This window comes from Hypomesus nipponensis, chromosome 22 (genome assembly GCF_054491055.1).
Source record: "Hypomesus nipponensis isolate SF chromosome 22, ASM5449105v1, whole genome shotgun sequence".
Classification (NCBI taxonomy): Eukaryota; Metazoa; Chordata; class Actinopteri; order Osmeriformes; family Osmeridae; genus Hypomesus; species Hypomesus nipponensis.
In genome coordinates, this window is record NC_140382.1 from 8,753,263 (window position 1) to 8,772,401 (window position 19,139).

At 43.6% G+C, this 19,139-nt stretch overlaps 1 protein-coding gene across 3 annotated transcripts in view; it reads right to left on the minus strand.

Annotated features, from left to right (window-relative positions):
- Window positions 1-18,622, minus strand: part of sptan1 (spectrin alpha, non-erythrocytic 1) — a 31,281-nt gene extending 12,659 nt beyond the window's left edge. For 2 of the 3 annotated variants that reach the window (XM_084686693.1, XM_084686691.1), the window contains exons 1-23: window positions 10,431-10,670; window positions 9,730-9,855; window positions 8,553-8,693; window positions 7,780-8,060; window positions 7,481-7,625; window positions 7,181-7,335; window positions 6,571-6,706; window positions 6,181-6,282; window positions 5,808-5,945; window positions 5,516-5,626; window positions 5,243-5,320; window positions 4,992-5,147; window positions 4,493-4,697; window positions 4,181-4,362; window positions 3,727-3,970; window positions 3,318-3,440; window positions 2,978-3,195; window positions 2,795-2,887; window positions 2,433-2,567; window positions 1,865-2,013; window positions 958-1,156; window positions 557-661; window positions 235-267 (exon numbers count right to left, since the gene is read on the minus strand). In XM_084686693.1, the coding sequence (XP_084542819.1) occupies window positions 235-267; window positions 557-661; window positions 958-1,156; window positions 1,865-2,013; window positions 2,433-2,567; window positions 2,795-2,887; window positions 2,978-3,195; window positions 3,318-3,440; window positions 3,727-3,970; window positions 4,181-4,362; window positions 4,493-4,697; window positions 4,992-5,147; window positions 5,243-5,320; window positions 5,516-5,626; window positions 5,808-5,945; window positions 6,181-6,282; window positions 6,571-6,706; window positions 7,181-7,335; window positions 7,481-7,625; window positions 7,780-8,060; window positions 8,553-8,693; window positions 9,730-9,855; window positions 10,431-10,667 (3,492 nt within the window). In that variant the 5' untranslated portion in view covers window positions 10,668-10,670. Of the gene's footprint in view, window positions 1-234; window positions 268-556; window positions 662-957; window positions 1,157-1,864; window positions 2,014-2,432; window positions 2,568-2,794; window positions 2,888-2,977; window positions 3,196-3,317; window positions 3,441-3,726; window positions 3,971-4,180; window positions 4,363-4,492; window positions 4,698-4,991; window positions 5,148-5,242; window positions 5,321-5,515; window positions 5,627-5,807; window positions 5,946-6,180; window positions 6,283-6,570; window positions 6,707-7,180; window positions 7,336-7,480; window positions 7,626-7,779; window positions 8,061-8,552; window positions 8,694-9,729; window positions 9,856-10,430; window positions 10,671-18,472 lie in introns of those variants that run through there. The other variant, XM_084686692.1, reaches the window with a different exon arrangement.
- Window positions 18,623-19,139: the final 517 nt, after the last annotated feature.

A 19,139-nucleotide genomic window follows, 5' to 3' on the forward strand; every position in this document is an offset into this window, starting at 1 on the left:
TGAGATTTAGCACAATGATTACATGTTATATAAAAACGAGACAACTCAACCCGGTAACATGGACATAAAAACTCCCTCTGGCCCCTTTGTAACAAAATACAGCGCTTCCTTCTATCAGTTCAGATGACACAGGTCTCTTTTGGTGTCAACACACCAAAAGAAACAGGTAGTGTCTATACAAGGAACTCCAAAGGGGGGACCCAAATAAGCATGCAATAGTGAAAGGAGTCTTACTTTGCCAGGAGCCGAGCCCAACATCTCTTGTTGCTGGAGAGAGAAACAAACTTTGCCTTAGTCTGTCAAATTCTTGTTCATCATTTATTAATCCTTTTTATATGATATTTTATTTTGTGAAATGTATAAGGTGTAGAACAATCTGTCATCAGAACATATCATTTCATCACCCATCATTTAACTCCACAAGAAGGCTGTAAGGCTTACGTAGACTATAGTTGTTAAGGCATTTCTGAAAAATGCATTTTGTGCATCCATTTATGCCAGTTCATATGACAATAACCAAACAAAGTGTGGGATACACAAAGATCTGGAGTGTTACCTGGGCCTGCACCATGGGTGCCTCCTCTGCCATGAGCCCTTCAGACTCCAGCTCAGACGCCACCTTATTGATGTCCCTCAGGCGAGACTCGTTGGCCTTCAGGTCCTAATGGCCAGGGAAGAATATAACGAAAAGCAAATTACACTTACAGTTCATGAGTGGAACAACAGAGTACAGGAAATGGACAGGTTGAACATTTGTATAAACGCAGCCTTTAAGCAGCCTTTTAAGCGTAGCCTGCAAAAATAATCTTAATATATTATAATTATTATGAATTAATTCTGGATTTGTTTGTAAAACTTTATTAGTCTGTCTACAGCAGAGCACATTTGTGAAGGTGTTTCTGTATCACCTAAAGGAAGCACAAGACATTTTCAAAAGGGACAACTTTGTTCTGTTACCTTCTGGAAGTCGTCAAACTTCTTCTGCAGCACCTCCACCTGTTCCAGGTCGGAGCCCACCTCCTCGTTGGTGAGGGCGCCCTCTTTCTCGTTGATCCACTGCTGCAGCTCGTTGGCCTCTCTGAACAGCATGAACTTCTTGCAGCTCTTCTCCAGCATGTCCTTGCGCTTCTCACCCAACTCCATGAGAGTGCCGTACCTTAGAAAGGAGGAGAGAGCAGCTGGTGTTAAAATCCCTTCTTTAAATGCAAAATGTGAGGGAAAAGGAACTATAACAATGCCAAAAGATGGTTAATGCAGGACTTGCAGAAGGTACCACTGGAATGGCAGAAGGCTGGATAATAGCAACAATTCTGTATTTGGCATAACTTAATTTCATGCATTGTAACAACCTACACCTCAATTGTAACTCACACCATCCAATCACAGACAAGCATTGGACAAGAGAGGAAGGAATGAGAGGGAAACAATGCTTCTATCCCACCACGGAATAGAAGAGATGACCAATGGCATGAGAGAGAAACTAGAAATTCACAAGGGACATGATAGGAGAATGGGGTACTGTGAAAAAAGTGTCACGGGTGGCACTTCCTCGGTATGACGCGTTGCTTCACAATCACAACATGGAGAGGGGCTGTCCTACTCACAGTTCCTCCACCTGCTTCATGCGTACAGACACGCTGCACGTCTCCTTGGTGACCAGCCTGCACAGTGGCAGGGAGTAAGAGATCAGGCAGTGACAAACGCAGGTGTTAGTAGTTAAAGAGACAGAAAAGAAAGGGGGAAGCCCATTAGTGACAGAAGAGAACTTAGGGAGAAAGGTCTTTGATTAGAAGTATTAGTTAGAGCAGACACTTGCTATAAGGGGGCTCAGCTTCAGTATTAAGAGTGTGTTGGTTTTTCTTACTGGTTCTCAATCTGATCCTGACGCAGAGCAATGCTGCCCTGCTCATCCAGAAGGTTTTCCCTGGAAGAGGACTGGGTGGGATCCAGCTTCTTGACATAGGCAGCAGGGACAAAGCCCTGCCGGTCGTTGACCTCCACCTTCCACCAGTCCTACAGAAAAGAAACGCAAGTAAGAAAATACAATTGAAACATTCAACCATAAAACGCAGGAATCTCGGTCTGTCTGTGTGATGATGGCTTGATCATCTTGAGAATTGTCATTATATGGCTAAGGACCCAAGGACCTGCAGTGATGAGTGTAAAGTTGTTTGGCTGAGAAGTTTGCCTTAGCATAAAAAAATTGGTCTATTTATATGAACATGTTATATTAACACGTTTGCCACCATGTTGAGCTGCACTAAGTAATGGCGCCATGGATCTTGTGAGACGTCAACAGGCACTGCACTAGTAAAATAAAGAATGACGAAGGTAGACAGGGGGCTAGTTTGCACAGTGTTTTTTCTCTTAGATTCAACAAAAGGCTGTTCACGATGGCCTATCATCCAATCAGGCAGATTGAGGAGCCATACCTTGTTGGTGCTGTTGAGGAGAGTGAGGATGTCTCCCTTCTTCATGGTGACCTCACGGGGACTCTTCTCCTGGTAGTCATACAGAGCCAGGACCAGTTCCTTTCCAGTCTCATCATCAGTAGGTGCCACTTGTTGCTGTAGATTAGAGTTGTCAGATAACAAGATAAGGTATATAAATCACATAAAATGGCAATCCAAAAATGTATACAGCACATTCTCCGTTGCAGAATAGTAACTCAAAATGTACTTTGATCCCTAGAAGTCTTATGTACTTCATGGTAGGGAAGATATTCCTGGAAAGATTATAGATCAATGGAGAAAACTGAATAATCAGACATTTAAGGATAGAAAGTTGTTTTTACCCTGCAAGACTGGGCCTGCTCCTTCAGACCCTGGATGCTGCTACCGTAGGCACTCAGGTCAGACATCAGCGCCTCGTGTTTCTTAAGCAAGGCCTTGCGGGACAAAAAGTTCAGACGTTTTTCAGAACATGCGTCCTACATGACTAAATGATACACAGACATGATACACGTGTTTCTCTTCACCTCGGCAGAGTCCTCATCCTTGCCATAGTCGGGGCTTCCGACGATGGGCTCCTTCTCCCTCATCCAAGACTCAGCCTCATTGGCATCAGCAAAGTACTGCTGGGCCTGCAGGGAGTCCTCCAGATCCTGCCTGCGCTGGAAGGCCTTGCCTTTAAGGGTATCCCATCGGCCATTCAGCTCCCCTAACTTTACCTTGACCTCTTCTCCTGCAAAGTGACCTGGGGGTACCAGAGAAATGTGTGAGTATGGAACAATGTTTGTTTACTACCTATGATAACAGCTATCACTTTTTGTTATTGTGGCGTGGGCAATGGATATACAGAGTTTGTGAGAGGCTGACCTTCCTCAACCATGGCGTCTCCCTTCTGGGTGACCGCCTTGATGCGGGGCTCATGGCCGGATATCTCAGCCTGCAAGGCCTGGTGCTTCTTCAACAGGTTCTGGACACCAATCAGGTCTTTGCCTGGGGCAGAGAAAGATACAAATACAAATATTTTTAAATACATTATTTGGATCCTCATTAATAGCTGGACTTCCTTGTCTTTGACAAATAATAGCAGTGAAGGCAATCTCAAACCACTTTCCAACTTTTCTACAGGCAACCCATCTACAATTAACAAAAAAATATCAGTCTTTCTACAAGGATTGTACAAACGTCTAAATGACTAATATGAGCAATATATGAATGTTCCCTTCATATTAGCACATCCATCCCAGCCATTACCAAGCTTAACCCCAGGCAAACACACCTCTGTTGGTGGAAGCGGCGATGGGCTCCTTCTCCCTGATCCAGGTCTCCTCGTCCTCCACATCCCGGAAGAGCTGCTGCAGACGCAGCGAGTCAGACAGCTTCTGCTTGCGGGCCGCCATGGGCTCTCGCAGCGCCTCGTAACGCACCACCAGAGCCTCCTGCTTCTTGCGGATGTTGTCGGCGTCAAAGTGCCCCGCCTCTTGGAACTGACGCGCCTGGATGGTGATGCCGTCGATACGGTCCTATAAATTTAGAGGATATAGTTTGAATAGCCATCGCTCTAGAAAACGATGAGGTGGTACATGCTACCGTTCAGACATGAGTCAGTGCTTCCATTACAATTGTTGGGAAACGAGTTCGGCAGTAAATGAGTTGCACTGAAAAGTTGATTTAATGAGATTGATACATGAATCAGTTTTAATGTTGGTTCTTGAGTGATGTTAAGGTTGTACCTGGTGTGCAGTCACGTCTGCCTCAAGCAAGGCGTGTTTCTTCTGCAGGTTCTGGACACTGGTCAGGTCTTTGCCATAGTCATCGGAGGCCAGGTGACCCTCCACCTCGTACAGCCACAGCTCAATGTCCTCCACATTCCTGTTGAACTGCTGCTGCTGGTTGGCCTCACGCAGCTTGATGCCTATGAGGAAAGATGAGTTCAAAATAATATTGATTACATTTATAACGCATAAAAGGATCCAAAGAGGGGCATTCCTGAGAATTCAACTGCCATTTTGAATTGACTTTGTAACACGCAAAAACGTTCTCACCTTTGAGTTCAGTGGCTTCCAGCAGCTTCTTCCACTGGGAGCTGACCTCCTCCATGCGGGCAGCCACCTCGTCTGAGGCATAGTGCTTTCCATCCAGCAGCTCCTGTCCCGACTTCTGGAGGGCATCGATGCGGCTCTGGTTGGCAGAGAGCTCGGCCTCAAAAGCTTGGTGCTTCTGAACCTTGCCTTGCAGGTTGGAGGGGTCCTGCGATAAAGACAGAGATGGGTGGAAATGATAAGAAGAAGAGTTGTGGGACAAAAAAATGGCTGCAAAATACAGATCCCTGTTGGAGAATCTAACATAAGTAACTGTAACATAAGTCTAACATAAGTAAACTTTATTTTATTTTTATAACTTGGTCAACAGAATCAAGCAACAAATAAAAGTACAGGTCTATATGAAGACCATTGTCAATAATGGTATTCTAATATTCAATTTTCATGAGTCTCCTTAATTACGCACACATTCAAGGCAAAATAAATTGAAGTTAAATATTACCTTGTATGCCTCATCAGTGGCGGTCTTCATCTTCTCATTGATCCAGCTCTTGAGCTCGTCAGAGTCGCGGAAGAACTGCTGCAGGTGGAAGGAGTCCTCCAGGGCAGCACGGCGAGACTGGGCACGCTCATGCAGGGTGTTACGACGGCTCAACAGCTGGCGGGAGATAGGGATGTCAATAAACAAACTGTAAAGATCGTTCTTGCTTAAATCTTGTTCTCTCATAGCAAGTTTCTGTCCTAAATACTTACAGCGTCTCTACGAGTGGCAACATCCTCCTTGGCATAGTGATTGTTTTGGATCAACTTGGTGGCAAATTCATCCAAAGCCTAAATGAGGAGGATAGATATGAGCAAACGATTACTTGAATGTGCCAAACATTCAGCAAAAATGGTTTATTAAAGAGAAGTGGCAATAGTATAGCAATGGGAAAAGCTCCTAAATGTGGATCCAATATCAGTGCAATCCAAGAGCTTGTAGATGGTTTCTCATAAACTTCTAGGTTGAGTCTCCTTGGTACTCACAGTGATCTTCTCCTCTTGGGCGCTGAGGGACTTCTCAAAGTCCTCGTGTTTCTTCAGGAGGGCCTCTACACTGTCCAGGGAGTCTCCCAGATCCTCGTTCAGGAGGAACGCCTTCAACCACAACATGGATCGTTACATTTCAAGACAAACGGAACAGAAGCCATTTTAAGTTGTGTGCAGTATTTAAGCATTTAAAATATCAAACATAATTCTTTGAAAGGAACTAAAAGGTCTGTGCACGGACACTGACGTGTGTGTGTGAGTGTGTGTGTGTGTGTGTGTGTAAGCGTACCTCCTGTTTGCTCATCCAGTTGTCCACCTGCTCTGTGTCCCTGTAGAAGAGCTGCAGGTCCATGCACTGCTCGTACTGCTGCCTGCGCACCTCCCAAAGCTCCAGCAGGGACTCCTTCTCCTCGGTCAGCACCCCGAGCTTCACACACACACACACACACACACACACACATCACTGACACTAAATTCTTTCTAGTTCAAAATGCATGCAGGAAAATATTATGGAGAAAATGTGGCTCTCACAGGGATTGCAAGAGTCAAGATAGATAAGAGTGAATATGGCAAATAAAAGTCCTAGTAAAATAGACAAGAGGAAGGAACAACTATCTACATGTTGCAAACAATGTGGATTTGCAAGGGAGAATCCTACCTACCTTCTCTTTCACCTCATCAGAGGCATAATGTCCGGTGTTAAGTAGGGCCTGGCCGGCCTCGTCCGTGGATTTGAAGCTGTCCTCATGGGCATCGATCTCCCCCTAGTCAGTGTTAGGATCGACAGTCAGTCGACAAACGTGGTATTCTTTAACAAACACATTGTTATAGTCATAGAGAAGGAACATTGTTATCTCTCTGTAGATATTGTTAGAAAATGTGTATTTCTATGCTCTTACTAAATTCATCTTTTGTCAAACAAACCAAAATTACATCCACAAGCCGGAAGATGAAACTCACTTGTATTGACTCCCCTTAAATCTGGCCCTTTTCATAATTGAACTTCATAAAAGAACAATGTATTTGTGGCTGGAAACAAGACGTAACCTCACCTTGTGTTCCTGGTGGCGGTCAAGGAGGGCCTCAGCTCCAGCCACATCATTGGCCAGCTCATCAGCATTGATCAGAGCCTTCATCTCTGTCACCCAGCTGGTCAGGTCACGGAAGTCGGCGGTGAAGCGCTGTAGCCTGCAGGGGAGAGAGTCACTCTGACTATCAGTCAAGAGGGCTATGATCGTTTACGGAACAAAACCAAGCCCAACTGCCTGAGACATAGTAATCAAGGCCTCATCTGGATGCTCTATAACAGCCATTCCCGACCTTTTACAATTTGCGGCCCACTTGCGTAGCTGTTTTTGCGGCCGTTCACGAGCTCATCATATATATTTATCAACACCACAGGAGCCAAACAGTTTGCTTTCCCAGCCCACCTGCATTACCCTCACAGACCACTAGTGGGCTGTTGCCCACAGGTTGGGAATCACTGACCTAAAAAAAACATCCACGGGTGAGACCCGTTTTAAACAGCAATGAGATGACTTGATGCTAATGGAACTAGTGACAGAGCAGCTCAGACCCAATCGCAAGAGAAAACAATCATCTGTCAGCAATGAAACATGATGTCCGTGTTGCCCCTGCTATGACTGCGTCCCACCGGCCCACCTGTAAGAGTCGTTGAGGTGGGCGTGACGCTCGGCGGCCAGCGTGCGGATCTGCTCCCAGTTAGTGATGAGCTCGTCCCTCTTCAGGTGGATCTGAGAGGCATTCTGCGGATGGGTCTGCTGCAGGCGCTCTGCTTCTCCTCCCAGGGTGTTCACCTAAGGACAGGAGGAGGGAGAAGAGATCAGGGGGATTGGAGGTAGTTAGCATTGCTACATTCAATTGAGTGAAAGACACATCCGAGGTCTGGGAAGCTGTATGTAGACCTAACGCTGTGAAGGGTGTATCGGCCCCAGCACGCACCTTGTCCTCGAGGGCAGCCAGGTCTCTCTCCAGACCCTCGTGCTTGCGAAGAAGGGCCTGGACGCTAGCCAAGTCACGACCAAAGTCATCAGATGCCATGAGTTGCTCTTTTTCCTTAATCCAGCTGATGGTCTCATCCACATCCCTAAGAGATAAGACGCAATGACTAGCCGTCCACAGCTTTTTACAGTGACAATTTAGCTCTTTTTTTTTTCTTCTTTTTTTTTTTACTGCCATCTCAGTCTATCATGTCTTGCTGGTATATCAATATAACTGCAAGTGTCACATCACAAACGTACCTGTTGAAGCGCTGCACCTCGGCAGCACCAAAGAGCCGGCCCTGCCTCTGCTGGGCCAGGCCCTTGAGCCTCTGCCAGGCAGCGTTGACTTCATCCTGCTTCCTGACAATGAGCTCAGCCTCGGGGTGGGTCTCCTGGGTGAGTTTGGCCGCCAGCTGATTAACCTCATTCACCCTCTCCTCGTGGGCCGCCAAGTCGGTCTGGAACTCCTCAAACTTCTTCTGGAGCACCTCTACATGCTCCAGGTCTTGGCCCAGCTCCTCTGAGGTGGCTATGGCCTCCTGGATAGGTGCGAGTTAACATTTTCACACAACAGCTACAAACTGTTGGTAGGACATTACTCTCTGCACTCCTCTACGCAACATGACAGTAATTTCAAGCAAACGTATGCATGACCTTTAAGCCCAATAGGAACGCTCCACCAAAGTTCTTGGCCATTCACTGACATGTTCATTCCCTTCCCAGATTGTTACAACGGAGTGCTCACTGAGTATAGCTTAAGTCTTGGGAACACGCAAAAAGCCATTAACTGATGCAAAGATGGTCAAAGAATGAGTGAAGCTGCCGACTTTGCTTGACGGCAAAAAGTTAAGCCAAAGGAAAAGACAAAGCAGATCCAAAATGTCAGAATCCCCAGCAGGACCTTTCCTACTTTAGAAATGTACGTGGACCCTCTTAAATAGTATTTGAGTATCCCTGGTATCAAGTTTGAGTTTACATTTTGCCTGGCTTAGCATCACTCAAAAATGTGCCGTGCCTTAAATGAGACCGACCTTATCACTGATCCAGTCCAGGGCATCTTCACACTCCCGCAAGTACTGCACCAGCTTCTGGGCCTGCAGCAGACGCACACCCTTCTCCTTGGTCTTCTGCAGCAGCAGATCCCACAGGCGGTGCAGCTCCTCCAGGCGAGTCTGTGCAGCAAAGAAAAAGACAGCAGGGTCAACAAAAGAGGACAGGGAGTGATGGGCAAAGAGGGATAGACAGGGGGAGTCGTGAAAAAAGGTTTAACCGAATGATACAAATGTTGGAGAAATTCATTAAATGACAATGAAACTCGGGAAAGTGTGGAGGTAAAGAAGAAATAAGGAGAGGAAAGCATGGGCAACAGGAAAGGCTGGAGTCAGAGCGCATGACAGGCAAACTTCAAAACCCATGACTGAAACACCTCATTAAGAAGTCGACACTGGCTTAAGGATGTGTATTAAGAAATGATGGACCTTCACTGACGTCCACTTCTTTAAACTTAAAGATCATCAACAAAAAAAGACAGCTTCATTTAAAATAGCAAACACTGGCATAATCGAGTCTTTAACAATACAAGATAAATAGCTCATCAATTGATGAGAAAATGCAGAATAAACTTAATTTAGGTCAATCATACCTTTTAAGAAATTAATCTTGCCTTATCTGTAAAAAAATCTCTCAAAACACAGCAAACACAGGATAATGACTAAAGTAGCCAAACAGAAGGAGAAGGGGACGAAGGTCCAGGCAGTTCACAGCACCCATTTACCTACTTGTATATACTCAGCCATATTGAAACTTTTTACTATGGGTCTCTGTTGAGTCCGGTAGGGCGTGTAGGACTAAACCACACATGAGGGGTTTAAAAACATTGTATGGAGACAGCGACTGCTGCATGGGTTGATAACCAAACACTTTCTATCTTAAGTTGGTGCATTTTTCATGCAGTGTGATTTATTTTTTTCTTTAACCCAAATTGAATGGATGTGTCCCAATCCTCAAACAGCTTCCTTTCTCTGTCTCTTTTCAGTCATGACCATTGATAGGTAACCATTTTGTTTTGTCATCCATCAATATCAAGTGCTGGGGAAAGGTGACAAAGATGCCATTTAACACTTGGGACAATAAAGATTTGGTGTTATAGTTACCGTATGATAAGGAAGGGTGTGTATGTGCATATCAGGATGTGAGAGTGTGTCTTACACGTATGGTCTCAGAGGCAAAGTGGCCCTCTGTAATCATAAGGTTGCCAGTGTCGTCCAGTTTGATGATCGCTCCGGCGTTGGCCTGCACTTCTGCCTCAAAGGCCTGGTGTTTCTGGAGCTTACCCTGGGCAGAGGAGAAGCAGTGCACCTTTAGTATCCTACTCATACAGGATGCATTGCCATAAAAAACATGTCCAAAAGTCCAACACCAAAAGGTCTTATGACAGTCATTTCAACACAAGGTTTACAGTCATGCTGCTCGTGAAATGCCAGTGGCAAGCCCAACAACAGTCAACACAAGGAGTATTTCAGTAAAAGCTTGCAATTAAATTCCTTGTATATGCTAATGCTCTGAATTAAACTAAGGCTGACTCAATATTCCGAACCATACTATTACTTTGGAAATGTAAATTCCTTACTAAGTGAGGTAGAGATGATTGTAGTCCATCTGGTGTAGTGATGCATTACTCATTGACCCTCCCTGCAGTTTGATTGGGTGGGTAGGCTACTACACATGAAGTACTTTCACTTTGATAATGCTTATCTGGTGAAACTCTATATTAGCCTATTTCAGGCAGAATTAAGAATAACAGTAGAATATTTGGCACACATTGCAATCCTCATCACTGGGGCACTGAAGGTGCAAAAAACATTGTCTTCTCATGGGGTCGGTTTTTCAAAAGTGTCACACAAACAAACCTGCAGATTGGTGGGGTCCTTGTAATTCTCATCCGAAGCAATCTGCAGTTTCTCCTGGATCCACTTCTCCAGCTCATCTGCATCACGGCGGAAGAACTGGAAGCGATAGGAGTCTTCCAGTTTCTGGCGGCGCACCATCGACAGTTCCTTGAAGCGTCGGTAGCGGTCCAGCACCTGCTGCCGGCGCTCCTGGATGTCGTCAGCCGACTCCAGCACTTTAGCCCCGCTGGTATCCATTCTCTTAACAAACAGAAAACAAAGAGGTATAATAACGGATCTGGAACTGAGTGAGATTCTCTGGATATTAATGTGATCACTTGTGTTACCACGAGTGGCTTGCAATTACAGCAGGAAGTAGAACGTTCCCCCAGAAGAAAGCATGCATGATAACTCCTGGGGAGGTTCTGGCAGCAATCTTGATAAACAGTTTCTGTCCATTATGGCAGCTCCCATTTGGACTTCCTAATGCAGAGAACACTCAGTGCCTAGTCCAAGGCTGCCATGGCTACGCGAGAATGTTCTCCAGAATTCCTAATTGGCCGTTTAAAATTAGCCTACCCCCACTCGTTTAGTTCCATAGCACACTGGGAGATTCTACACCCCTTCCACATTCATAAAGTAGACTGTTGTAATACAGTGGTCCCATTATGGATTATTAACTCACCACTGAATAGGTCTTAACCAAGTCAGACACTGGACTTCAAGAAAAGGAGAAGACGAGGATATGTAGCTATCTTGAGGCAGAAATAGCTGCTGCGGCCAGTTAAAGTAGCTTCCTGTGCGGCCAGCAGCTGTAACGAGAATGATGTAGGGTGGGGTGTGGTGTGGTGTGGTGGGGTGGGGTGGGGTGGGACAAAATTCCACACAGCTCTGAACAAACAGTCACCAAGCTTCACATCACAATGGGACTGCTGTCGTCAGCCTTACTAAACCCATTACTAAACCCATCCTGTGCCCCTAGTCACATTCTGTTAAAGTGAATAGGTCCTAACACGCACACACACATCCACCCCGTTACACAAGTATGAAATAAAGGAAATTATCAAAGAATGACATCTATCCATCATTAAAAAAGAGTCCTCATAATTACGTGTTAAGGGATAAAGAATGTAATTGGCAAAGCTCGATATGCTGACTACACTGCATTGCATTACGAACAGAATTTAGTGAGCTAAGTGGCAATTGTATTTCAGTGGAAAGAACTTCGATATGCTTAACCAACTCAAGGTCAATGGCCCTCATGTGGGTAGAATGAGATAGTAGGCCAGAAAGAAAATGAGAGCAGGCCAGCCCTGGAGGCGATACACCATGTGGGAATGAAAAATTATGAAAATGTTAGAAGTCAAGACAGACGCAGAAAAATCTGAAGAGGTGAGTGGGTAAAAAACCAAATATACTAAACTACAAACATCCTGGCAACCAAGATGCACCTCTACACTAACATCTAACAAAATGTGCTCCATCATGAATCCAAATTAATCTGACTGTGGTGTGGCAAGGTTGTTACTATAAAGGTCGCTATGAATGGTACAACAAAATTCATGGACATGTCTTTCATGTGCTTTCATGAATTCTTATAAATATCCAACTGTTTAACATGGGCATTTCATGTGGCATTAGACCAACTCCATCTACTGTAAATATTTGAAATACTGACTTGGTTTTTAAAAGAAGAAAAACAACAACAAAAAAACTAAAGGATTACCACCCTCTCCACACTGCCCCATTTCTGTAAACAGCAACTGGCTATGGCCAGCTGATAACCATGTCTCCCCTCCCCCAACCCAGACCCATCCCCCACCACTGGTCCCAATTCACAGAGGGCTTAAATCCTCCCTGGATTTAGTGCTGTGTTCTAGCCAGATATTTGCCTGTGAGGGATGAAGAATAAAGATCACAGGACTGACCACACAGACATTTACACAGACAAATAACAGTTTGTCTTTAGTGAAACAACCTTTCTACAGTGGTGTCATTTCGCATAGGCCATGATGTAATTGCGGATGACACAGCACATTTTACAGTCAGGTGCGACACTCACTCCAGTGAGAATTTGAACAAGTCAGTGAATTCCAAGACAAGGGTTTGCAAACTGTAGATGCGGGAATTCATAGTTAAGTAAAATAAAAGAGGCCACTTTGAACTAGAAAGTGTCCTTTTCCACATGAAAGCCCAAAGTACAGTACATCTGCAACTGCAGATAGCACAACATTCTGATGCTGTTAATGGCAGATAACACCTACTCGTCCTCCATTTCGATTTTTATATAGCGTTTTTCTACCCTGGCGGATTCTCTCGCACACACCCACACATTACAATACTGAAAAGCATAGTTGAACAGACCACTGCAAGCTCACTGTCCATTTAACAGTTTGTCTCCCTCCCTCTCCCTCTCACACTCTTAGTACGGAGGAGCAGAACTCTGGTAAAGACCCAGACCAGACTCCATTGGCCCAAAGCAGACTCCATTGTCATTACATCGGCAAATCAAATTCTAAACAGCTGCTTTTGCACTGATGTAACCCCAGCATTGTTAAACTAGAGTAGCATGTTGGTGGCAATCTAATGCAGTGCCTGTACTACTCGCGAGATTAGCTGCTCAACATTTTATTTCTGGCAAGATCCATGGTTAAGTGAAGCCCAACATGGTGGCAAACGCATGTGTTATTTCTCACAGAATGGACAATTTCAGACTCAACGCTGCATGTCCTTGGGTCCTAGATTAATCAAGACCACATAATGGAATGGGTCAAGGATACAACCTACATAGTGATACTACTTTTCCAATGCTCCTGGACAATGTGGCAAAGATAACATCATCTGTTTGAAACATGTCACCTCTTTTACCTAAATCCTTGCAACCTGACCATTGGTATTTAACTTTGACAACACCAACTGTTTTAGTCACTCAAAAAGAGAGGAGACAAAACAAGTCCATACCAGAACAGTGGTATATGATTAGTTCAAATGAATGGGTCGTTATCTCGTTATGCAGAAACCTGCATACGACCCATTCGTTTGAATCAGGTGTGTTGGAGCAGGGAAACATCTAAAACATGCAGGACAGGGGGTACTTGAGGACCAGGGTTGAGAACCACTAGACTCTAGTCGAACACTTCAATCTACATTCAGTTAACGAGATCTAGATGTGTGCAGAGAAAATGTAATGAAATACAGCAGTGGGAGTAGTCTACAATCAAGCCTGTTATGTGATGGTGTTCCATCAATCAAGGCTGTTATGTGATGGTGTTCTTCTTCAACATAATCAGGTCTGTTAAATACAGAGGTGCCACAGATTCCATTTTTGAAAAAGACGGAAATATTTATAGAGACCCTGTGAGGCTCCAATCTATGCAACATAAGTGGGTGGAGGGAGGCATGGGCTATTGATTCATTCCATTAGAACTACGGCCTACGCATTGCCTTTAGTACCTGAATAATTCAGTAGTTACTGTAGGACCTAGCTGCCTTCCTATAACTAGACTAACATTATTTCCAACTATTCAGGCTACAGCCTCCCAATACACTAACTAATTCAAATGGATGGTCGTTATCCAAGCCTGAGAATGACCATTCATTTGAATCAGGTGTGCTGGAGCAGGGAAACATCTAAAACGTGCAGGACAGGGGGTCCCTGAGGACAGGGTTGAGAACCACTGATCTAAAACATGCAGGACTGCGGCTCTCGAGGACCAGGGTTGGCCACCCCTGAACTAGGTAGACAGGAGGAAACAAAGGGATTAAAACAAGGAAGAGAGCCATAAGTGTGGCCTTGACTCCACGCTGCTCTTGGGGTTAACTCTGTAGAGCAGTCATGACTTCTCATAAGCAGAAAGGCCTCTCCCAAAAGGGAGGCCAGAGAGAGCGGGGGAAACGGATGAGGTCATGTAACAAAAAGCCCCATCCTGGTTTCCAAGTTACACTTTTGGACACCACTGTTTGTGAATGGGTGATGATGCAATACTGTGAGGATAAAATTCCAACGGGAATATACAGGAAACACAAGGGCGGTACCTTATTGTTTCCCTAATATGTAATATGCAGACCAAATGAAGAACATCACCTGAAAGATGATGTTAGTGCAGACCAAAAGAAACTGAAGAACATCACCTGAAAGATCAAAAGCCTTAAATACGTCCCATAAAATTGTAAAAACATCTTAGTTTTATCCTTTTATCAATCAGAATTGATGCTAAAGAGGAGAAAATATTGTTGCCACACAATCCCAGAAAAATAAAACAGACCAAACTTAAAACAGCTATTTAAAACTGAAGATTGGGGGAAATAATTAGGGTCCTATGGCAGTCATACAAATCCATAGCATGGCTAGAAGGAAATCTAAACACTGACTGAGAAATGAGTAAGTAGCGCAGAGTTAGGGTGTTTTCACATATAGTATAGCCCTTATTGAACAAACCAAACTCAGTCCTTTCAGGGTGTGTTCACACTTGTAGTTCGGTTCTCTAAAGAAAATGATTTAGTCAAGGTCTCTTATCATTCACACTGGTATTTTTAACATACGGACACAAGGAGTTAAGCGTTTAGGCATTTTTGGTCCATGTAGTGTTCATATCAGTCTAACCACACCGGAGTTTGTTTGGAAGCAGACCGAGACCCCACAATTCAGGTGTTGTCGGTCCGCTTGTTTGGTGCGCACTAAAGTTGAACCATGAAAGCTGTCCAATCAGGTTTCTCCTTATGCCTTTTGTTTAGGTTCGGAATTAAAAATGACATGGCACTATGCGCAAACAAATCTGACTAATCAATCTGAATTTGTTTAGAGAGCTGAAAGTGTGACAACACCCTGAAACTATTGTACACTTTAGGCCAAGGACTACACATAAAAAATCAAATACAGATATGCAAAGAGAAAGACACACATACACAGCATGCAGTAAAACACGCCTGACTATTATTCTTTTACCATGTAGCTAAAATCCATCAAATTACCCTTAATGTCTCAAAGTCATAAGACAATCATCTTAAATACATTAAGCCTCACCCACTTGTTCTTCAATCAGCCTAGACTCATTCTTATTAATGTGCACATGCACATCTAGTGAAATCTATTACCAAATTAAAAACGGTTTAAAGCTAGATTTACAGTTCAGTCAAGGTGTACCTTTACTTTCAAGTCTGCCATTATGAATCTACTAGTTATACATAACACAGCTACGCAAGAAATAAAGACAATTTAAGAAACAAATCTTGCGTCTTAAAGCCTACACAAGAACCGACTACACCAGTAATTTAAGATATTTTACTGTTTCTGTCTATTGCCTTATTGTATACCATCAGTACCTGTGGTGATGTGGATATACAGCCAGTCTGTAGAGCCTACCCTCCAAAAAAAGTCTTTACTAAGGCAAAAGGAGACAAAAACAACACCATTCCTTCCCGTCTAACGTCTTCTGTAGCACAAACAGACGCATTGCCCCTGCAGTGGCTAGGCAATGTGGGGACAAAGCCAAGACCAGCCTATCCCCTCTCTCTATCCATCTCTCTCTCCCTTTTCATCCTTCACTTTCCCTACTCAGCAAAACAACATAATTTACTTTCAAACACTTAACCCTCTGCTATCAGCATTCCAGAACCTTCCATGCATTGGTCTGTCTAGATAAACCTACAACGTAGGCTACACCTAGAGAAACATCTAGAAAAGCACACACAGAAATCACACAAATGACACACGTTTTTACCTTCAGTTTGGGTTTAACAAACTTGGACATTGGTGTCAGTTGCCTTTGGTGGCTGGCTACAGGGCACAACGGTGAACATAACAATCAATAAGGATTTTATCACACTAAATTAATGTATTGGAATACACACATAGATGACTATGAAGTGTAATAAGTAAGAAGGATAAAATAAAGTCAAACATTTATAGACTTCCAATCCAACTAACAACGGTGTAACAGAATCAACCCAATACACTTGTAATTATTTAGGTAACTGAAGTGATCCAGTAGCTCCGAGCTCTGCGTATTGAAACACCCACTCACTAATCTAGTCTCAGGCAAGAAGGGGAAAGTAGCACTAGATCTGGTTACAAATGAATGCAGCCTGATACCTGATATTCTGGCAATACCTAAATTGCTGGACAACAAGGCCATTGGTAAATGGAAGACTTAACATGTACAAACCAAGCATGATAGCACATTCTCAGTCCAAATTAGTTAATGCTATTACTGAGCCCAATACCAATGCAATAAAAATGATCATATAGGTATTTCGAAATGTTGGCACCAACGTGGGGGTAATCCATTCAAAGACAAAACAAAAACATACTTTTCTTTATGAGTAGGGTCTTCAGTTAGGATGTCACTTCCTTGTTCAGTGACTTGGATAACACTGCACAGTGGGCGCATCACTTCGGCCACGCCGTCTCAGTCAGTGAACAAGGAAGTTACGTCCCAACTTGGTGAGACGACTGACAGATGGCATTTCCATTTTGATTTTTTTAACCAAAAGAGCGTGGTGACAAGTAAATGTTTATGCAATATTAGAACAACTGCAGTCTACCAATAGAGTAATTCAGTGTGAAAACCTATTTTACTTGGTAGTCTGTGAACTATCAAGGCCAAAAAGTTAAGTGTGTTAAAAGAACGCCCATTGTTCATCGTATTCTCATCCTTCACAACCATCTGCAGGAAGCTCCACCCCTGGTATAGCTATAAACAAAACAAATCTGTCTTTTTTGGACACTATCATAACTCAATATCTTTTCAACTCAGATATATACCTGTAATCTATACCTGACAATGAAATTAGCAAATGAGCACTGATGTATAATTGAGACCACAAGAGTGGATATTCACTCATAGGACTATCACAGGCTTCTGATGGATGAGATGAGATCCCTGGATTTTTTTTATTTGAGTGGGGAGGGGCATCTGACTAACCAATAAGTGATGCCACCCTCCGAAAAGAAAAAGCTTGTTAGACAGTCAAAAGCAATGATGCAGGACTTAATGAGTCACCCTGTACAAATTAACAATGGTCATCAACTTGATGTGACCCTATTTGTCTACCACAACTGACTAAAACTGATCACAGGATGCAAAGCCTTCCTGGTCCCATCTGTGCACGCCAAATGTAGACTTGGCGAATACAAAACCCCACAAGCTTGCATGCTGATTTTCTAACATTAAACACAAAAGTGACCCATTCTACCCCTGCCCGAGACATATTCTGAATCTCATAGTAATACCAATGTGAGAAATCGAACCAGAACCGACGAGCATGCATGAAACTGCCAGATGCAAAGTATTGAGACTCACATCTCTAGATTAGCTATCTTCTGTAAAAACTATTTTATTGACAGTGAACAACGATCTTTAAAGTTATAATCAGACGTTTTTCTGTAGTTCACTAGAAGAAAGTTTGATCTTTGCCGTTATGTCATACATGTAGGCGTTGGTCAGAAAACAGCTGGAGCCATTTGTGCGCTAGCATTCCAACTATGCTGGGCGGGTCCGTCGTCGATTAAGGCCGACAAATACTCAACTGTCTAGCGTCGATAGTATGCATATTTTCCATTGAAATAAAAGTGATATTGTAGAGTTACAATTTTGCATTCCAGTGTATGCAGTTAATCCCTTTAATAACATTATACAGAAACATTTTCTGGACATAATGTATAGCTAGTTAGGTGTAAACTCGTGCTACTGTGCGCGAGCAAAGGTCGGCTAGTAGCCTTACCACTTGGCAATGTTATTTATTCTGCTAGCATTCATTGGTCCCCATATCAGTGATGATGTTATGCAAAAAGGTTCCGATTGACAATGGACAATGTGATACAAGCTTTCGAAGCTTTCGAAGTTAGCAAGCATCAATTGAATGATTGTGTTAACTGGCTAGCTAGCGGAGGAATAACGTCGGGGCGAGGTTAGAACCAAATTATAGCTAGCTATGCTAGTTAGCTAGCTAGGCAGCATTCTGACATACTGTTCATCGAGGCCAACAAAAGAACATACAATATAATGAATTAAATTAGTCGAATATGTGTTAAGTATGCATAAAGAATAATGCATAACGCCTACCTTTGCAATAAACGTGAGAGGCTTTCAAGAACTGGATCGAAGAATCGGGTAACAGTACCCTTATGATGTCGGATCCAAACGTTGTCTATCTGGTGAATATGATGCAGTGACGACATACACCGCAGCGAGAACCGAAAATGACGGAAACTGTCGGAAGATACCGAGTTACTATGCCGAACAGCCGTTAGAGGTCGTGGTTCCAACTGATGGTGCACTAGTAAACTTAAACCATCAAATTTGTTTGGAACCACAATGCCAGACACACTGGACACTGAAAGCCGAGTGGGGTTCTCATAAAAAATGTTCTCACACCGATCACAATTTTGGATGGATGGATGGATGGATGGATGGATGGATGGATGGATGGATGGATAGATATAGCTACATAGACAGTCTATGGAACACAGGCTAGCCTACACACATGGGCCTACATAGTGCAATATAAGAATAACAAATTGCTAAAGACAGTTAAATGTCTTTCAAACGGGTATTTATTACAGCCCCTGTACCACTACACAAACACCACCATGGGCATGGGACACACATTGGCTAACCATCAGATGGTGATCAGAAATGGGGCATTCCCAAACAGCGTCTCAGTTTTTGATATAGTCCAAACTGCCTTCAACATGCAGTATTTACCCTGTACCCTGGTCCAAGTATTCTG